The sequence below is a fragment of the Vulpes vulpes genome, chromosome 8, assembly GCF_048418805.1.
Source record: "Vulpes vulpes isolate BD-2025 chromosome 8, VulVul3, whole genome shotgun sequence".
Lineage (NCBI taxonomy): Eukaryota > Metazoa > Chordata > Mammalia > Carnivora > Canidae > Vulpes > Vulpes vulpes.
Genome location: NC_132787.1, coordinates 39,557,821 through 39,578,160, shown reverse-complemented (window position 1 = coordinate 39,578,160; position 20,340 = coordinate 39,557,821). Strand labels below are relative to the sequence as shown.

The window sequence follows — 20,340 nt, the reverse complement described above, 5'->3', positions numbered from 1 at the left end:
TTCTCCATAACCATTTTCTCTCTAGTACCATTTCTCCAACTCTGCTCTTTGCACTATTTACAACTCCATTGCACACTTGTTCCATTGTGCCCTCCTAAGAACCCATAACAATCTGCAAAATCAATTGTCCACTTTCTCTGTACCTTTGCCCAAATGCTTGATACTGCTAAAAGATTTCTCATAACTGAGCCACTACAAATTCATGGTCACTTGCCCTAGCTGGCCCTCTCTGGCACCATGGCGCCTCTGTGTCTCACAAATCAGGTCTTACTTCCATTTCTTATGATAACAATTTAAAAAGTTTCTCATTTTTCCGAATCCCCTTTCTCACTTCTCCCCGCTCCTCCCCTAGAAAAGGAAGTAGAGAAAATAGAATGATAGCCAGATTTTATTGTGTGCCAGGCTCTGTCCTTAGCACTTGATATGTATTAATCCACTTAGTTATCAGAGAAATCCTGTAAGGTACTTGATAAATCTAATACACCAAGAAGAGAAATCCCCTGGCCAAGATCACACAGGTAGGAAGGGGTAGGGCTGCCTGGCTCAGGAGCCTGGACTTTTAACATCTATGTGGTAAATTGTTGGGTAGGATCAGCCTGTCTTGTTTGCCACTCTCCTTAACTAGACAGAGGAGATGCTCAATAAGTCTTTGGTGAATTGATAGTCTAGATGAGCCAATAGGGAATTGGACAGGAGTGGAATGAAAAGAAAAGGATGAATCTTACCGTGAGGAGGCATACTCTACACACACAGGCAACTGAATGGAGATGAGGAAATAGTCAAAAGGAGACCTGAGTTTTGGGAATTGGGTAGGTGGGAGCACAATGGTTGGTAATATTTGTAGAAATAGAGAAGTAGTCTCAGGAGATTTGGGGGAAAGGTGATGAGTTCAGTTGTTAAGGAACCTAGAGAACTTGGGAAACAATAAAATGAAAATGATAGACATCTCCAATAGATATTTGAGATGAAAGTGATGATGATGATGATGACCAACATTGACTGAGTGTTAAGTGACAGGTACAGTTTTAACAGCTTTATGTGCACAAACTCATTTAATTATAAAAATCTATGCAGTAAGTGCAGCTGTGATTATCTCCATTCTACAGTTGCAGAAACAGAGAGGTTAAGATGCTCTCCTTAGGCCATGCAATTGCTTGGTGGCAGAGGTGACCTTCCAATTCAGGCAGTCTGACTCTAGCACTACAGATTGTGTGTCAGGGATGATAGCGGCCTTGAGGTAAAAGACAAAGCCTTGGGGATAGACGGGATCACCAAAGACAAGAGGGGATAGAGGATGATGAGCAGGGTAATATTTGGGAAACAGGCGGGATGAGCTTGTTGGATCCCATTTGTAATTCCATGATGCAGAGAGTATTCATTGAGAGAAAAATGGTGGTAGCAGAGCCAGCTGGCTCTTTGTGAGATACAAGATTCTCCTGCTTCCTTTGGGTGGGGTGATGGTAAATCTTGATTTGCCTAGAAAGGTCCTGCTTTACACCTGTTCTCCTGGTGATACTTGTTGCATAGCTATTAATAGCACTCTGAAAAGTATCCAAATTAGATGGGTTAATTATATCTTCATCATTAATTTAGGGGCATTGGGTCTTTGAGTGGATTGGCAGGTAGAAGCGCTTACATTAAATAGTCTACTTTTTTTTCTTTCTCTGTGGAGTCCATAGAATTGAGCTTGAGGTACAGACTGTGACTCCCCAAATCTTACAGGATTGTTGTAAAGGTGACATAAATAATGAATAGAAAAGTACTTTGATGTTATGGACCCTACAAGCCCTCATCTGTATAAAAGTGTCCTCTGCCTGTGTCTGTCACTGTTCTTCTTCTTCTTCTTTTTTTTTGTCTTCTTTTTTTTTAACGGTGTCTCTTAAATTAACGTCACCATTAGATTTATCTGGAGCAATTGTTAAAAATTCATATTGCCAGGCTCCACCCCAGACCTACTGAATCAGAATCTCTGGGGGAGATCTGGGATTTTGTATTTTTAACTAACTTTTGAAGACATTCTTATGATTAAGCAGGTTGGAAAATGTGATAAGGATAAGGACATTTCCAGTTTAAAAATTCTTGGCAGATCTAATACATAAGTGAAGGGAATGGTGGATAATGGTAGAGGTTGGAATAGATCTCAATTTGTTAGCCACTGATATTGTAGTATGATGTTTCACAAATTTCATTGTACAAAAGAATTATTCCTTGATTTTGTTAAAAATGTAGATTCTGTAATTTCTCTTTTCCCTATCTCTACCTGGCTCTATGATTCTGATTTAGTTGATTTGGAGTTAAGTCTGAATGCCTACATTCAATTTTTTTTAAAATTTAAATTCAATTTGCCAATATACAGTATAATACCCAATGATCATCTCATCATGTGCCCTTCTTAATGCCTGTCACCCATCCACCTCCCCTTCTGCATTTTAAAATGATCATTGCAGACAATTCTGATGTAAGTGTTTCTTGGGCTTATTCTGAAAAAATGTTAGCTCATCATCAATCTGTTTCTCAGGACACGGCTCCTAGAGAAGACTTAAAGGTGTGGGACTCAGGATAGATAAACTCTGTTAAAGGTTTAGGATAGGTGTTTTCTAGTGCACACCTGGCCAGGACAACCTTGCATAGCTCTGACAAATTCCCTTGATATACTTCATCCCCTGGGACAAGAGATTGCATATTTCAGAATTTGGAGAGTAAAACATTTTAAGAAAATTTGTACTAACTAGGGGTGGTGGAAGGGGAAGAGGGCGGGGGGTGGTGGTGAATGGGTGATGGGCACTGAGGGGGGCACTTGACAGGATGAGCACTGGGTGTTATTCTGTATGTTGGTAAATTGAACAGCAATACAAAATAAATTTATTATGAAAAAAAAGAAAATTTGTATGGAAGACAATGCCCAGGATTACCTGAAATATTCTCTTACCTGCCTTTCATTTGCAGAAGAAAGTATGAAATTGGCTATGAAGCAAGAAGAAAATGTGGACAACACAGTGGAGAGAGTGAAATATGAAAAACATCCTGTTCAAAAGACACTGAAAGTCAAAGCAAGTGAGACCAAGGAGCACAAACCCAAAGAGATACTGTTTCCAGATTCACAGCTTTTCAGGCAGTGGGGTAAGGATCTTTCAGAGGCCCAGCAGAAAAAGGCTGAGGATCTTTTCCAGGAGTTTGGCTACAATGTTTACCTCAGTAACCAGTTACCACTCAATCGCACCATCCCAGATACGCGAGATTCCAGGTAGGATGGACCATGTTTGGGTTGCCAAGGGACTTAGGTTTAATTGGAGGATGAGCTTTGGAAGAAGTGAAAGTCAAGGGTTGAAAGAGGGTTGAGGAGTGGAAAATCGATGGGGAAGAAGTTTGGAGTATTAGAAAGTTCTGGCAGGCTGTTTGAGCAGAGTTCTTGTTTTTAATCCTCTTTGTAATGGCAGTATAGAGAGGACAACTGACTGGTCCAAATGTTTACAGCCCCTTGGAGATGGGCTGAGATCTTGGGGAAACATCCTTGAGGATTCTGATGATGAGTCTAACTCATAATTGTACAGATGAGGGGACTGAGGAAAGACTTGCGCAAGTCACATTGAACGTATTAATAGCTCTACTTCCTCCCCTGGTGTTTTCCTCAAATTCTGTGTGTGAATTCCTCTTTGTTATTAACTCTAATTTAAAGAGCCTTTTCTCTCTTTCTCCATCAGTTTCTTCTTCCCATTGCTTATTCTCTCTTTGCTTTTCCCACCGTCCTTCAGAAGTTTTAAAAATAACAGTTTTGTTGAAATATAATTCATACACAATTCCTTAAAGTGTGCAATGTAATGGTTTTTAGTATATTTACAGAGTGGTACACCATCACCATAATCAATTTTAAAAGATTTTCATCACTTTGAAAAAAATCCTCTACCCATTAACAACCCCTCCCAGTTTACCCGTAATTGCTCATCCCTAGGCAACCAAATCTACTTTCTGTCCTTATGGATTTTTATCTATTTTCTACATTTCATATAAATGGAATAATATTTATGTATGAGTCTTTCATGACTGGCTTTTTTCACTTGGAATAATGTTTTCGAGTTACATTCAGTTATAGTATGTATCAATACTTCACTCCTATTACTGTCAAATAATATTCCTTTGTACAAGTACACATTTTGTTTATCTCTTCACCAGTTAGTGGACATTTGGATTATTTCTACTTTTTGACTATTAGGAATAATACTGCTATGAACATTCATGCATAAGTTTTTGTGTGGACATATGTCTTCAGTTTTCTTGGTTTAACTCTAGAAGTATAATTTCTGGGTTATGTGATAACTCTATATTTAACATCTAAAGAACTGCCAGACTGTTTTCCAAAGTGACTGCATCATTGTACATTCTCTCAAGCAGTAGATAGAGTCCTGTTTTTTCTACATCCTCACCAACATTTGTTATTATTTGTCTTTTGATCATAGACCTTCTAGTGATGTGAGGCAGTATATCATTGTGGTCTTCATTTGAATTTTCTTAAATTTTTTTTTATTTTTTTAATTTATGATAGTCACAGAGAGAGAGAGAGAGACTGGCAGAGACACAGGCAGAGGGAGAAGCAGGCTCCATGCACCGGGAGCCTGACGTGGGATTCGATCCCGGGTCTCCAGGATCGCGCCCTGGGCCAAAGGCAGGCGCCAAACCGCTGCGCCACCCAGGGATCCCTCATTTGAATTTTCTTGATGTTTAATGATGCTGAACATTTTTTCATGTGCATAATTACTATTTGCACATCCTCTTTGAAGAAATGTCCATTCAGACACTTTCTCCTTTTATTTTATTTTTTTTTTAATTTTTTTTTAAATTTTTATTTATTTATGATAGTCACAGAGAGAGAGAGAGAGGCAGAGACATAGGCAGAGGGAGAAGCAGGCTCCATGCACCGGGAGCCTGATGTGGGATTCGATCCCGGGTCTCCAGGATCGCGCCCTGGGCCAAAGACAAGCGCCAAACCGCTGCGCCACCCAGGGATCCCACTTTCTCCTTTTAAAAATTAGTTTATATTTTTCTTACTGAGCTACAAGGGCTCTTAATATATTCTAGATACAAATTCCAATCAGACATGTGATTTGTAAATGTTTTCTCCCTTGTGAATTGTCTTTTCACTTTCTTCATGGTTTTCTTAGTTACACAAAGGTTATTAATTTGATTATGTCTGATTTATCTAATTTTTTCTTTGGTTGTGCATTGGTTGTCATATCTAAGAGACTAATGCCTTATGCAAAGTCATGGAAATTAATGCCTTTTATTCCTCAGAGTTTTATAGTGTTAATCTTATATTTAGGTCTTTGATCCATTTAAAAATAATTTTTGGACATGGTGTGATATAGGATCCCATTTTTTTTTTTTTTTTGTATGTGACTATCCAACTGTCCTAGCACCCTTTGTTGAAGAGACTGCTTTTTCCACATTAGATTATCTTGGCACCGTTATCAAAATCAATTGGTCATAAATGTAAGAATTTATTTCTAGATATCAATCCTATTTCATTGATTTATGGCTCTATTCCTTATGCTGGTAATTTACTGACTTGACAACTGTAGCTTTTGTAGTAAGTTTTTAAATCAAGAAGTATGAGTCTTCTGATTTTCTTCTTGTTCAAGATTGTTTTAGCTATTCTGGGACTTTGAATTTCCATATGAATTTTAGGATTAACCAGTCAATTTCTGCAAACAAACTAGCAGGATTTTGAAAGGGACTGGATTGAATCTGTAGATCAGTCATATTAGCAGTTAAGTCTTTCAATCCATGAACATAGAAAGTATTTGCATTTAATTTGGTTTTCTTCAATTTCTTTCAACATTGTTTTGGGTTTGGGGATCCCTGGGTAGCTCAGCAGTTTAGTGCCTGCCTTCAGCCTAGGGCATGATCCAGGAGTCCCAGGATTGAGTCCCACATCGGACTCCCTGTTTGGAGCCTGCTTCTCCTTCTGCCTGTGTCTCTACCTCTCTCTCTCTCTCTCTCTCTGTGTGTGTGTGTGTGTCATGAATAAATAAATAAAATCGTAAAAAAAAAAATCCCAAAACACTGAGCGGGGGGACTTGACACAATAGATTTCTATTTATTCTTGAGTCACTTTTGATTATTTGTGTATTTTTGAGAATTTGTCCATCTCCTCTAAATTTTCTAATTTGTGGGAAGATTGTTTATAGTATTCCCTTACAATCTTTTTGTATTTCTGGAAAGTTAATAGGGATGTCATACTTCAATTCTTGATTTTAGTAATTTGAATATTGTTTATCATTTTCTTGGTCAGTTGAGCTAAACATTTGTAAATTTTGTTGATGTATTCAGAGAATGAAATTTTCACCAACTGTGTACAGTTACATCTATTCTCTATTTGATGTATTTCTACTCTCAACTTTATTTTTTCCTTCCTTCTCCTTGCTTGGGATTTAGTTTGTGCTTTCTATTTTCTTAAAGTGGAAAGCTAGATTATTGGATTTGAGATCTTTCCTTTTTAAAAACCGTACTTATTGACAGCTTATGAATTTCTTTCCTAGCTCTCCTTTAGCTTTACCATAACTATTGGTATATTGTACTGTGTTTTTTCTGTCATCTCAATGTATTTTCTAATTTCTCTTACAATTTTTTTTGGCCCAATAGCTACTTAGGAATGTATTGTTTAATTTCCACATATTTGTGAATTTTCCTTTTTTCTGTTTTTATCTCTAATGTCACTCCATTGTGATCAGAGATTTATAGTTTGTATTAATTTAATCTTTAAAAATATATTAAGGCTTATTTTGTATGCTAGCAAATGGTTTCTTCTGGAGAATGTTGTATGTGTAGTTGAAAGTCTTAGACTGTTTTGGGTAGAATGTTCTCTCAATGTCTATCAGACCTAGTTGGTTTGTAGTGTCATTTAATTTTCTGCCTAATCCTTCCTTGTTTATTTTCTGCCTCATTGTATCTATTATTGAAAGTGGGATATTGACATCTCTAGGGATTATTGTTCAATTGCTTATTACTTCCTTCAATTCTGTCAGTTTTTATTTCATGTGCTTTGGGACTCTGTTGCTATATGTATATTTTTACAATTGTCTTATCTTCTTGATGAATTGATCTTCTTATTGTTATAAATCTCTGCTTTATCACTACTAAGATTTTTATTTTAACATCTATTTTGTCTGATATCATTATAACCACTCTAACTTTCATATGGTTGCTATTTGCATACCATATCTTTTACTTTCAATCTATTTTTGTCTTTTTATCTAAAATGTATTTCCTGAAGATATAGTTGGATTTAAAAAATACAATCTGACATTCATACCTTTTGACTGGATGGTTTAATTCATTTAAATTTAATATTTTTATTGAAATAGTTGGATTTATGTCTGCCAATCTATCTTTGCTTTCTAATGTCTCATATCTTTTTCCTTTAATCCTTTATTGCTTGTTTCTTGTGTTAAGTGAATATTTTCCAATGTAATAATACTATCATTTTAATTGTTTTCAGTATATTTTATAGTTATTTTCTTAATGACTGTTCTAGGGCATATTGTGTACATCTTAACTTATCAGAATCTACTTAGACTTATTCCAATGAGATATAGGAAAGTTAGTCATATATAGCTTTATTCCATCTTCCTCCTTTCTTGCTATTATTGTTATACACATTACAGATAAGTATGGTACAAAGTCAAAAATATACTGTTATTATCACTTTATATAATTTTATGTCTATTAAAATGAGAAAAAGGAGAGGAAGTATGAATTTATGAAGTTTGTTATATTTATCTTCTTAGTTGCCATGTCTGATTCTCTACGCTTGTTCCTGTGGATTCAATTTACCATCTGGTGTCATTCTCTTACTTCAGTGCAGCTTTGCTCCCATCCACCTCTTTTGTGTTGTTATTGTCAAGTATATTAAGTTACTATATCTTATAGGCCCAGCAGTTAGATGCATTTTTAAAAAATATAATTACTTTAAAATCAGTTAAGAGAATAAATAGACATTTATACTGTCTTTTATAACTATGCAATTACCTTTTCTGATGCTCTTTGTCCGCGCGCGCACGCACACATGTGTGTGTGTGTGTGTGTGTGTGTGTGTGTGTGTGTGTGTGTGCTGAGTTACTACTGTCTGGGATTGCTTGTTTTCAGGCTCAGGAACTTAGTATTTCTTGCAAGATGGGTTTGCTACCAATGAATTCTCTTAGTGCTTGTCTATTTCCCAATGTCTTAATTTCACTTTCTTTCTTTCTTTCTTTCTTTCTTTTTTTTAGATTTTACTTATTTGAGAGAGATGGTGTATGAGAGAGAGAGAGAGAGAGAGAGAGAGCACAAGCGAGGGGAAAGGGAGAGGGAGAAGCAGACTTCCCTCTGAGCTGGAACCCCAAATTGAGGTTCATGACCTGAGTTGAAGGGAGACGCTTAACAATAAGCCACCCAGGTGCTCCTCTATTTGACTTTTGTATTTGAAAAATATAAAAAATGCTTGGTTAATTTTTTTTTCTTTCTGCACTTTGAATGCATCATCCCATTGACTTCTGGCTCTGTTGTTTCTGATGAGATGGAAACTGTTAATATCACTGGGGTTTCTTTGTATGGGGTGAGTTATTTTTCTTTGACTTCTTTCAAGATTTTCTTTTTATCTTTGGCTTTCAGCATTTTGACTATGATGTGTCTGAGTGTGTATCTCTGCATTTATCCTATTTGAAGTTCATTGAGCTTCTTAGATGTGCCTAGAAGTATTTGAGTATGAATATTTATTTTAGGCATTATGAAATATATCAAAATTGTAGCCTCTATGTGTTAAGGTCTTATAGCTGAATTCATCCAATACTAAATGAACATGGGATTGTGATCAGGGCTTTTTTCCACAAATTTTTATTCCATTTATACTTTTAACCACCAAAGCAAAAGAATCATCATTGAGGATCTGACCCATAATCCATGTAGTAATGGCAGTGGCCTAATGTATGATTTGACTGATGAATTGGTACTTTTCATCACATTACTCTAAGATGTTTCCTCAGCATCCCCTAGTTCTCTGAATCAGAAGGTAATTGGCATAGCCATAGAAGGAGGTGTGAGAAACACCTTTTCCTTGAGACTCATTCATCTCAACATGTAGATCACTCCTAAAGCATTTCGAGAGAAGCCTTTTTCCTAGCTAGCTTATACAAGTATGGTATCAAAATTTCATCTTTCATGTCAACTCTAATTGATTGGTAGTGACTGCCTGGAGTATTTTGGTGGGAAGAAGACTTTTGAGTTCATATAATCAAAGGCATGAACGATCTGTTAGTGATGCCTGCCATTATAAGAGGGGAGAATGGTGCCATGTGTGTCAGTATTTGCTACTTGTGAGTTAGGACACAAGTAGGATCTAATACATTTTCTCCTAGGTTGGTTGCATAATTTAGATCTTTAGGTATGAAGATAATATGCTGGGACCAGTTGGTAACTGAAGCTGTTTTGTATTTATTAACTGTGGAGCACCCAGATTTAATTCCATAAGGATTAGCTCATGAAACTGCTTGTCAGAAAGTATTACTGTGGATATAAAATATTAATGAATCAAGAATCTACATATACTTGAAAAACATCTGAATCATATCTGATACTTATAAGCCAAATGAGTACTCTTTCTCTCTACGGTTCATAAAAAATCCTTGTGGCTCAGTCATATGGATTTCAGAGCTAAAGCATTCTGGAAATCATAGGGTTTAAAACTATAGGAAGACCACTCCACTGACTTTCTTTGAGAAAAATGATTTAGTGAATTGGACGTATTTTTACATAGAATTATAGAATAATATAAGAAAAGACCTTCTATGCCAGTCAGTCCAGCTTCCTGCTAAGTGAGATGCCAAAATAATTGTAATCACTGTTTCCCCACCTTTCTGGATAGCTATCTGAGACCAGAAAGATGCCAGCCCTCCTGTTGTCATGTCCTCTCTTTACTTTTCAGAGACCAGAGAAAGGCTACTCAGAAGAGTATTGTGTGAAAATAGAGAATCAGTCAATTACTTTATTGAGTTTAAGTAGGTGTTAAATACCAACAAATGATTAAACACATGAAAAGGCATAGCTTAAATAGTTAATCTCTAGTAGGGAGTTTACCAAAATTCTGTGGCCAGGACCAGCTACAAAATATGCAGGGCCCAGGGCAAAATGAAAATATGGGGCCTTTTGTTCAAAAACTATTAAGAATTTCCAGATAGTGTTAGGAAAATAGTAAGTCAAGTTAACTCACTAAGTGTGGGGACCTATGTGATTGCATAGGTTGCACATCCAGGAAGCTAGCCTTGCTGCTGGCATAACTTGCCTTAGGGAATCCCAATGTAAGAATATATTTTGCAGTTGCTTATAGTCCGTTTCCATGTGTACATATCAGTTTATTTGTTATACATAATGGTAGTTTCACATAAGGTTTTGCTATACATAAAGTTTATCTTCTTACCTCTAACACCTAGAAGCTACCTCATGTCTTTCTCCATTGTGCCCTCCTGTTGTTAGGAGGAAAGGGAGGAGGACTGTGGTTCTATATTGGAAGGATTTGCCAAGGATCACTTCCTGTAGCTGTCATCCAACTAATAAATATTTTTTCAGGATCTTCTGCTGCACTGCCCAGTATAGTAGCCATTAGTCATATGTGGCTATTTAAATTAAATATTAAAAATTTAGGGTTTTTTTCTTTTTTTGGTTACATAGTGACATTATAAGTTCTCAATAGTCACACATGACTACATGACTAGTGGCTAGCATAACGGAAAGCACAGGTTTAGAGCATTTCCATAATAACAGAAATTTCTGTTGGACAGAGCTGGTCAAACCATTCCAGGTCAAGTGCTGGGGAGCAAAGACAAAGGAGAGATCATTCTTTTTGGAATTGCATGAGCCATATTTCTTGCTTCTCTTGGTTTAAGGTAGGGAAGGGAATGCGGGATATGGATAAGAGAATTATTGGGAAAACATTTAGAATATAGCCAAGACAATATTCAAAAGGAAACATGGGAGACTGAATGGAAAAAAGAAAATCTGAAGGTAATTGGTTGGATTATGTGGATTAGAGGGAAGAGAAGCTGAGCAAAGTTTTAATCAGGTTTCAATTTAACTTATCAACTCTTACTATGGATTAAATACACATTTATTATATAACCAGTCTGTACTAGACATTAGGAACTGCCCCTAAGCGTGAAAGAATTTAAGGTTCACCTCCTGTACTCCTCTGCCTCTCTTTTAAATATTGATGATCCTCAGGCTTTAGTTTAAGGCTCTTTTCTGCTTGTAACTTGAGTGATTTTATCCAACTCTAATGAATTCAACCTCCACTTACAGGGTGGTGACTCCTAAACTCACTTGTTTCCAATCCAGATCATTAAGCTGTGACCCTGGCACTGTATATACAATGACCTGCTGGGGAATTCCATGGTGTGACTCACAGGTGTTTCCTACTCAACATGGCCAAACTGAAATGTATCAAATTCTTTTTTTTTCTCTCATTGTTCCCAGTTCAGTGAACGGTGGCCCTGTTCAAGTAATAGCTATTAAAAAACAAGAACAATAATCACCAAAGTAGTAATAATAGCAGCTAACATTAAATGGCACTTATTTTGTTCTGAGCATTTTATGCACATTATTGCATTTTACCCTTATAATAATACTATTGTGAGGTAATAGAAAATATATATTTGTTTCTGCCCCCTGTTCCTGACAGCTAAAATCCTTGCAATTTGCTAACTAATGAGAACACTATGAGTATCTTTTGTTCTAATGAAGAGACTCTGAGTGGACCCCTGGGTGGGGGCTGGTTACCAGAAATATCTACCATGATTAGAAGCTTAGAATTTTCAGCCCAATCCCCATCCCTCAGAGAAGGGAGAGGGATTGAAAATAGAATTAATATTTGGTCATGCCTAAGTGGAGAAGCCTCCATAAAATCCCAGTAGTATGGAATTTGGAGAGCATCCAGGTTGGTGAACACATCTACATGAGGAGGGTGACATACCCCAATTCCATGGACACAGAAGCTCCTGCAGTGAGGACCCTCTCAGACCTTGCCCTATGTTTCTCTTTGTCTAGTTTTTCATCTGTATCCATTATAACATCCTTAAATAAACTGATAAATATAAACTGGTGTTTCCCTGGGGTCTGTGAGCCACTCTAGTAAATTAATTAAACCCGAGGAGGGGGTAATGGGAACCTCCAGTTTGTAGGCAAGTAGGAGAGAAGTCGTGGGTAACCTGAGGGCCTACTACTTGCAACTGGCATGTAAAGTGGGGTGGGAGCAGTCTTGTGAGACTGAGCCCATAGCCTGTGAAATCTGATGCTGCCTCCAGGTAGATACTGTCAGAATTGAGTTAAATTATAGGATACCCACCTGGTGTCAGAGAAAATTGCTTAGTGTTGAAAAAACACATATTTGGTGGTCTGAGGTGTCAAAATTGAAGTGTTCCATGTAGTAATAATGTGAATAATAAAGGAGACAATTTTTTTCCTATATAGGTGTAAAACAGTAAGTTTTTTCTTATACAGCCATGATGTGATTACTACTACTACTACTACTACTACTATTACTACTACTGCCACTATTTCATAGATAAGGTAAAGAAGGCACAAAAAGGGTAAGTAAGTTTTTCAAGATCATACAGCTAGAAAGTGCTAGAGCTGTGATTTGAATACATGTCTGTTGAAGACTTTGCTCTCATTCATTGTACCACACTCCTTAGAGTATTGGCATCATCCGAGAGCCTATTAGAAATGTGAAATTTCAGATTCTACCCAAAATTATTGAGCCAGAATCTTTCTTTTAATAAGATCCTTAGGTGATTTGTATATATCCAGAGCTTGAGAAGCATTGTGATATGGTATCACAATGTTATCCCTCCAATCCCCTACCTGCTCATCACATACAAGTGACTAGGAAATCAGATTAAGATTTTTGTTCTCCCTTTCATTCTTCAGGACATGTCTTATCTGAGGTCTTCATGCCTATCATACCTGCCCATTGCTTAAAATTCTTCAGAACCTACCTAGGTTTGTTAGTCTCAGTTGTTTGGTTCTGCTGGTCTACCCAGCCTTATCTTTTGCCACCACTGCTGAGAAGTAAGTTCTTCAAACAGTGTGTGCTCTTTTGTGTCCCTGTGCATTCATCTGTACTGCAGGCTTTGCCTAAAATTTTCTTGCACTTTCAGGGTCTGCAAATCAAATGCCTATATAGATCTATTATATGAGGGTATTGACAAACAGGGAAGCATATGCTCTAAGTAACTGTAGCAACTCTGATCAGCAGGTCTGGTGAGAGGAGGTGCTATCAGCACGGAAGTTTGTTGAAGTGAGACAAATGTTTGGTTTGTCAGGGAGACAAAACGTCAGGATTTTTTGGTGTTGGCAATTATTTTACATTAAAAAATAAGTATGGACTGAGTCTTCTAGAATGGCAGAATGTTGAGTGCAGCATTTCTTCTCTCCAACAAAATAACTAGATGACTGGAGGAATTCATTAAAAAAAATAATTATTTCATGTTTCTAGAGTGGAAATGCATGAAACAAAAATGTAAAAAATAGAGAAAGCCAACAGACAGTTGTTTTTTTAAAGATCAACAAAATTAATAAAACTTTAGCTAGACTGACAAAAAAAATAGAAAAGATTAAAATCATGGTTGGAAGGAGTTCATTACTATTAACCTTACAGAAATAAGACTATTAAGGAGTGCTAAACAATTGTTTCCCAACAAACTAGACAATCTAGAAGAAATGAACAAATTCTTACAAGCACACAAACTACCAAAACTGGCTCAAGGAGAAATAGAAAATCTGAGTATATCTCTAACAAGAGATTGAATTAATAATTGAAATACTACTCAGGTCCAGACAGCCTTGCTGGTGAATTCTACCAAAGTTTAAACAAGAATTAGCCTAACCCTTCTTAAACTCTTCCTAACAATAGAAGAGAGGGGGAATACCCCACAACTTATTATATTAAGTCAGTATTACCCTGATATCAAAGCGAGGTGAATACATTGCAAGAAAAGAAAACTGTAGAGCAGCATGCCTTACAAATATAGATATAGGGATCCCTGGGTGGCGCAGCGGTTTAGCGCCTGCCTTTGGCCCAGGGCACGATCCTGGAGACCCGGGATCGAATCCCACATCGGGCTCCCGGTGCATGGAGCCTGCTTCTCCCTCTGCCTATGTCTCTGCCTCTCTCTCTCTCTGTGTGACTATCATAAATAAATAAATAAACAAATAAATAAATTAATTAATTAAAAAAAAGAAATTAAATATTTAAATAAATGGAAAACATCCCATATTTATGGTTGAGAGACTTAATTTTGTTAAAATGACAATAATCTCCAGGTTGATCTACAATCCCTATCAAAATATAAGCTGGGTTTTGAGTAGAAATTGACAAGTTGATCCAAAATTAAAATGAAAAGATAAATGATCCCAAGTAGCCAAAACTCCTTGAAAAGAAGAATAAAGTTACGGGGCTCACTTTTCCTCTATTTCAAAACTGACTGCAAAGCTAAATCAAGATAAGGTGTAACTGGTTAAGGATAGACATACAGATCAGTAGAATAGAATTGATACCCATAAATAAACTCTTACATTTATTGTCAATTGATTGTTGACAAGGGTGCCATGATATTGTAATTTATAATAAGAAATATATACTTGGTCTTCACTCCTGTGAAGGTACATAGAGTACCTAAAAATCCTTGTAATTTCCCAATAAAAGAGATAAAAGTGTCTTTTGTTATCCTTAATAAGCTTCTTTCAGCCCTGAATTAATGAGGTGACTCTTGGAAACCCTCTAAGGATATGAGCTGGTTGGTAGAATAATGAACCCTATAATTATAGGGTTGGGATGGGGATAGCTTTTACCACTAACAGGCAATGATCTTATCAATTATGCCCAGGTAATAGAGCATGCCAGAAGTATGCTGCACCCCAAACTCCATTGGGATAGAAGTTCCCATGCTCTGGACCCTTCAGAACCTTGCCTTGTGTATCTTTTCACATGGCAGTACATTCATATCTTTTAGTATCCTTTGCTTTGTTTTTGTTTTTAAAGATTTTATGTATTTATTCATGACACACACACACACACACACACACACATACACACACACACACATACACACAGAGGCAGAGACATAGGCAGAGGGAGAAGCAGGCTCCCTGCAAGGAGCTCGATGCAGGACTTGATCCTGGACCCTGGGATCACATCCTGAGCCAAAGGCAGATACTCAACCACTGAGCCATCCAGGTGTCCCTTTTAGTATCCTTCGTCATAAACTGGTAATCTAGTAAGCAAACTTTTCTGAGTTCCATGAGCTGTTCTAGCAAATTAATCTAACCTGAGGAGGGGGATCTTAGAAACTTCTGATCTATAGCTGGTGGATTAGAACTTAAACGTGTGATTGGCCTCAAAGTGATGTGTGTGTGTGTGTGTGTGTGTGTGTGTGTGTGTGTGTGTAGGGGTAGTACTGTGGGCATGAATTCCTAACTTGCACGGTCTGAAATTAACTTCAGGCATATAGTATTCAGTTAATTATAAATTCAGTTAAATTATAACATAATTCTAAGTCACAGAATTATTTGATATGGGGAAAATATACCCACGTATCTTGTCATCAAAGCTTTCATGATGAGTAGTGCTGTGAGTAGAGAGAAAGGGATACACAGGAGAGTTTTTCTTTACAGGTGCTAAGACAACTGAATGGGGGAAAGAATTATCTCTTCAACAGATGGCACTGGACAACTAGTTATTTATATGCAAACAGATGAAGCTAGGCCCTTATATCTACCATACATAAATATTAACTCAAATGGTCATAGATGTAAATAAAACTAAAGCTCCTAAGAGAAACACAAGAGTAAATCTTAGAGATTGTGGGTTAGTCAATAGTTTTTAGATATGACACCAAAAGTATAAGTAATGAATGATTGAAAAGTTGGACTTTATCAAAACTGAAAAATTTGCTGCAAATAGTAACATCAAGAAAGTAAAAAACAGCTCACAGCATGAGAGAAAATATTGGCAAACTGTAAATCTTATAAAGTACTTCAATCATTTGGGGAATATAAATAATAGTGAAAGGGAATAAAGGGGAAAGGAGAAAAAATAAGTGGGAAATATCAGAAAGGGAGACAGAACATGGAAGACTCCTAACTCTGGGAAACGAACTAGGGGTGGGGGAAGGGGAGGAGGGCTGGGGCTGGGGTGACTGGGTGGCGGGCACTGATGTGGGCACTTGACGGGATGAGCACTGGGTGTTATTCTGTATATTGGCAAATTGAACACCAATAAAAAATAAATTTATTATTAAATAAAATAAACAATAAAGTACTTCAATCTAGAATACATTAGTAACTATTATAACTCAATAATTAAAAAGACAAATAATCAAATTAAAAATAAACAAAGGACTTAGACATTGCTCCAAAAAAGGTATACACATGGACAACAAGCACGTGAAAAGATGCTAAGCATCATTAGTTACTAAAGAAATGGAAATCAAAATCACAAGGAGATAATACTTCACACCCAGTGGGATGGTGATCATCAAAATGACAGATAATGACAAGTGTTGTCCAGGATATAGAGAGATTAAGACCCTTGTTCATTATGGTGGTAATGTAAAATGGTACAGCCACTTTGGAAAACACTACAGCAGTTCATCAAATTGTTAAACAGAGTTGTCCTATGACTTAGCAATTGCACTCTTAGGTATATATGTAAGTGAAATGAAAATATATGCCAACACAAAACTTGTTCAAGAATATTTATAATGTCATTAACAATAGCCAAAAAATGGAAAACATTTTAGGTGTCTAATAACTGATGAATGGATAAACATGTGGTGTATCCATGCAATGGAATACTATTTGACAGTAAAAAGGAACGAATGTCTGATACATGCTACAATGTGGATGAACCTTGAAAACATTGTGCTAAGTGAAAGAAACTAGGCATAAAAACCATGTATTATATGTTTCCCTTTATATGAAAAGCCAGAATAGACAATTATATAGAGATAGAAAGTGGGTTTAGTGATTGCCTTTGGCTGAAGGGAGTGGGGGTGGAATGGATTGGGGAGAAAGGGATAGTGACTGCTAAAGGGTCTGGGGTTTCTTTTTAAAGTGATAAAAACGTTCTAAAATTTGACAGTGGTAATGTTTGCTCAACACTGTGAATCTTATTAACAATACTTGTATGCTTTTAAATAGGCGAATTTTATCATATGTGAAATATCTCTCAATAAAGATGTTAAAAGTAGAGTAAGCTAGTACCTACCATATATTAAGCATTTAACATATGTAAACTATGACATAAAAATGTGTCAAGCATAATTCTTTGAACAGTTCCCCACATCTCTATAATGGTTTGTGTCAGAAATGATTGAAAGTTTGACAACATGGGGAAAAGGTGGTGGCAATGACAGAAGGCCTCTGGCAAGGAAGTGAGTTTAGGGATGGTGGAGGAATAGGGATTCCTTTTGGGGAATCTACTGAAGATTAATTTGAAAGACATGGATTTTATCTTCCTAATAGGAAAATTTTGGATAAACAAATATAAAATCTTCTTGCAAATGATAATCATTTGAGAATTTCTCTTCCTAATAAATTTTGGGATTGATGAGCCGATTGATATATTAAAAATATGTAGTGAAGGGCTAGATTTGATAGTAATGTTTAAGCAATTTTTAAAAAGTAATGTGGTTATTTAAAATGGTTTCTTATAGGTGTCTTCAGAAGACATATTCATCACAACTCCCATCCCTCGGTGTCATTCTCATATTCATGAATGAAGCTCTGTCCATTATACAACGGGCCATTACTAGTATCATCAACCGCACCCCCACTCAATTGTTAAAGGAGATCATCTTGGTGGATGATTTTAGCTCAAATGGTGAGCAACTGGATCAAAGAACAATAGTTTATTGACTGTACTAGGCTAGAAAAAGAGTTTTAGCTCAGAGTTTAGGACACTTTGGGCTCCCCAGATAGGGAAGAGAAAGGGATCATTTATTGAGGCCTATGTGCTGGACACATTAATCTTCACAAAGTCAGGGAAGAGGATCATCATCCATCTTGACTGCAGATATGAGGAAACTAAGACACAGAGAGAACACACAGTGTGTCCAAATTGCATAGCTGGTTAGTGGTGAAGCTGAGTCAGGGCCTAGGACTGAGTCACTCCAAAGCCTTTCCATGCACCATGATGGGGACCTGAGGGAGTGAGGTGGGGTCCAAAATAAGACCTTAGATACCAAGAAGGGATTCAGAACTGTTCCCTATGAGGAAAAGCAATCTTCCTGGGTAATTAAGCCCAGAGAAAGTGGAGATTTGGATGCTGAGACTCTTCACAGTGGTGATGTCTCTTGCTCACAGCATGATTCCTCTCCATCCCTATATAGTTCATCCAGGGTGAACACATGAAGAAGTGAGAGATAGTGGACCTGAGTCCTCACTTTCTGAGATTTCAGTGTTCCAGTTCCTCCCTTAAAAGCTCTATGTCCATGGGTATCTCAACTTCTCCATGCTCCAGCTTCCTTATCTGCAATATATGAATGTTGGTAATAATAACTATCTCATAAATTGTAATAAAAGTTATGTGAGATAATCATGGCAGCTAACATTGTTCTATGCACCTTATTATGTTAACTATTTTAATCATTACAATAACCTATGAGGAAGAACCACTCTTTTGGCTATTTTACAGATGCAAAAAAAAACCCTAAGGCATAGTTTGGTTAAGGAATTTGCTAAATATCCCACAGCTGGTAAGTGACAAAATTGCAGTCTAGAGCCCTACCTCTAGCTGCTATGTTCGAATGATATAATATATAGATTATGAATAATATTTAGCACATAGTAACTTCTCAGCCAGTGTTAGCTCTTATTTTCTTAAAATTTGAAGAAACTAGGACAAAGTCACAGAGACTTGGGCCACCAAAAAGGAAGAAATTTGTGAGAGTAAGGACTGTAGAGTGGCTGCTCCTGAGAGGCAGCATTTGTTCCTTCTCTAGGGAATCTTTAAGTACCAGACAGGTACTTATTGCAGATTCAAATTAGGGGCAGTTTGACCCAAGAGGAAGAGACAAATGACCTCCAAATTTTCCTTATGGATTTCTAGACACCAAAATTACTCCTTTTTATGCTTTAAATATCTTCATTTCTTGTCATTTCAAAATAAATGCACAAAAAATAGAAAGGTACAATTCTTAAGTAGAATTCCACTGAAAGTCAAAGAAAAGAAATGACTGACTTCATTCCTTTCTGGACATTCACACCTGGTTTTTGGGTAAGAAATAAGAGCTTGGTTAGAAAGGCCTCTGTTTTTGACATCTGACATCCTGGCTGTATTCCTCGGTTCTGTGAGATGATCTGAGGCAAGTCGTCTCATCTGTCTGAGACTCAGCTTCTTCATGGGACAAATGTAAGGGTTGAGCTGAAGGACCCCTTAAGAATCATTTTCTGTGGAAAAAAACAATGTTTCTTTAATTCCATATTCCATGAAGAGTAGATAAAAATTAATTCAAGATTTCTACCTGTGGAACAGTGAAATCAAAAGATACAAGATTACAAATATAGGGTAGACACATAAAGAGAAGTCAAGCAAAACTCTGGATCATTCCCAACCATGCCCCTATCATATAACATATCTCTTTCACTTTCATCAGGAACACATTATGTTTTCCATAGAGTTAATGTGTGAGTGGGCACAGAAGAGAAGAGAAGAGTCATTCTTCGACTAATGTCTTGGGACAGGAGCTTCTCTTTCATTAACCATGAAAACATCAGTCGTAGATTGGTCCTACACTGAACAGAACTCAAAGATCCATTTTGTGTTAAATTGAGGAAAATAAATGGAAGTCTACCACATATGCCACAAAAGAAACTTACCATTCCTTTGACTGTGCGGGGGGGGGGGGGGGGGAGGCAAATCATTCTACTATTCCATGTCTCCACTTCCTCATCTGTGATATGGGGTAAATAATAATATTTACCTGTAGGACCATTTTGAGGATTAAATAAGGCATGTAAAGCCCTCAACACACGATTTGCTCCCACTAAATGATAGCTAGTATTATTATTCCTTGTTTACCTCAGTATCATTTGTAGTACTGTTGAAATGCCATAACATGGTGTTAAAGGGGTGTCCCCTTCCTTTTTCCCCTAGATATGAAGCTTCATTTGCATCAGGTCAAATGTTTCAAATGTCAACAGAGCTAATCCAACTTTTTCAGAAATTACAGTCATATAGGTGTGATTCTGTATTTTCTCTCAAATTTTAGGCAAATTTTGTAGCTAACAACTATTTATTGAGTTTGTACCAAAATTCAG

At 36.8% G+C, this 20,340-nt stretch overlaps 1 protein-coding gene across 1 annotated transcript in view; it reads left to right on the top strand.

Moving 5' to 3' along the window:
- The first annotated feature begins 2,955 nt into the window (after positions 1-2,955).
- GALNT8 (polypeptide N-acetylgalactosaminyltransferase 8) overlaps positions 2,956-20,340 on the top strand; it is a 43,169-nt gene continuing 25,784 nt past the window's right edge. The window contains exons 1-2 of the mRNA XM_025995570.2: positions 2,956-3,244; positions 17,736-17,902. Of these exons, the coding sequence (XP_025851355.2) occupies positions 2,967-3,244; positions 17,736-17,902 (445 nt within the window). The 5' untranslated portion in view covers positions 2,956-2,966. The remainder of the gene's footprint in view (positions 3,245-17,735; positions 17,903-20,340) is intronic.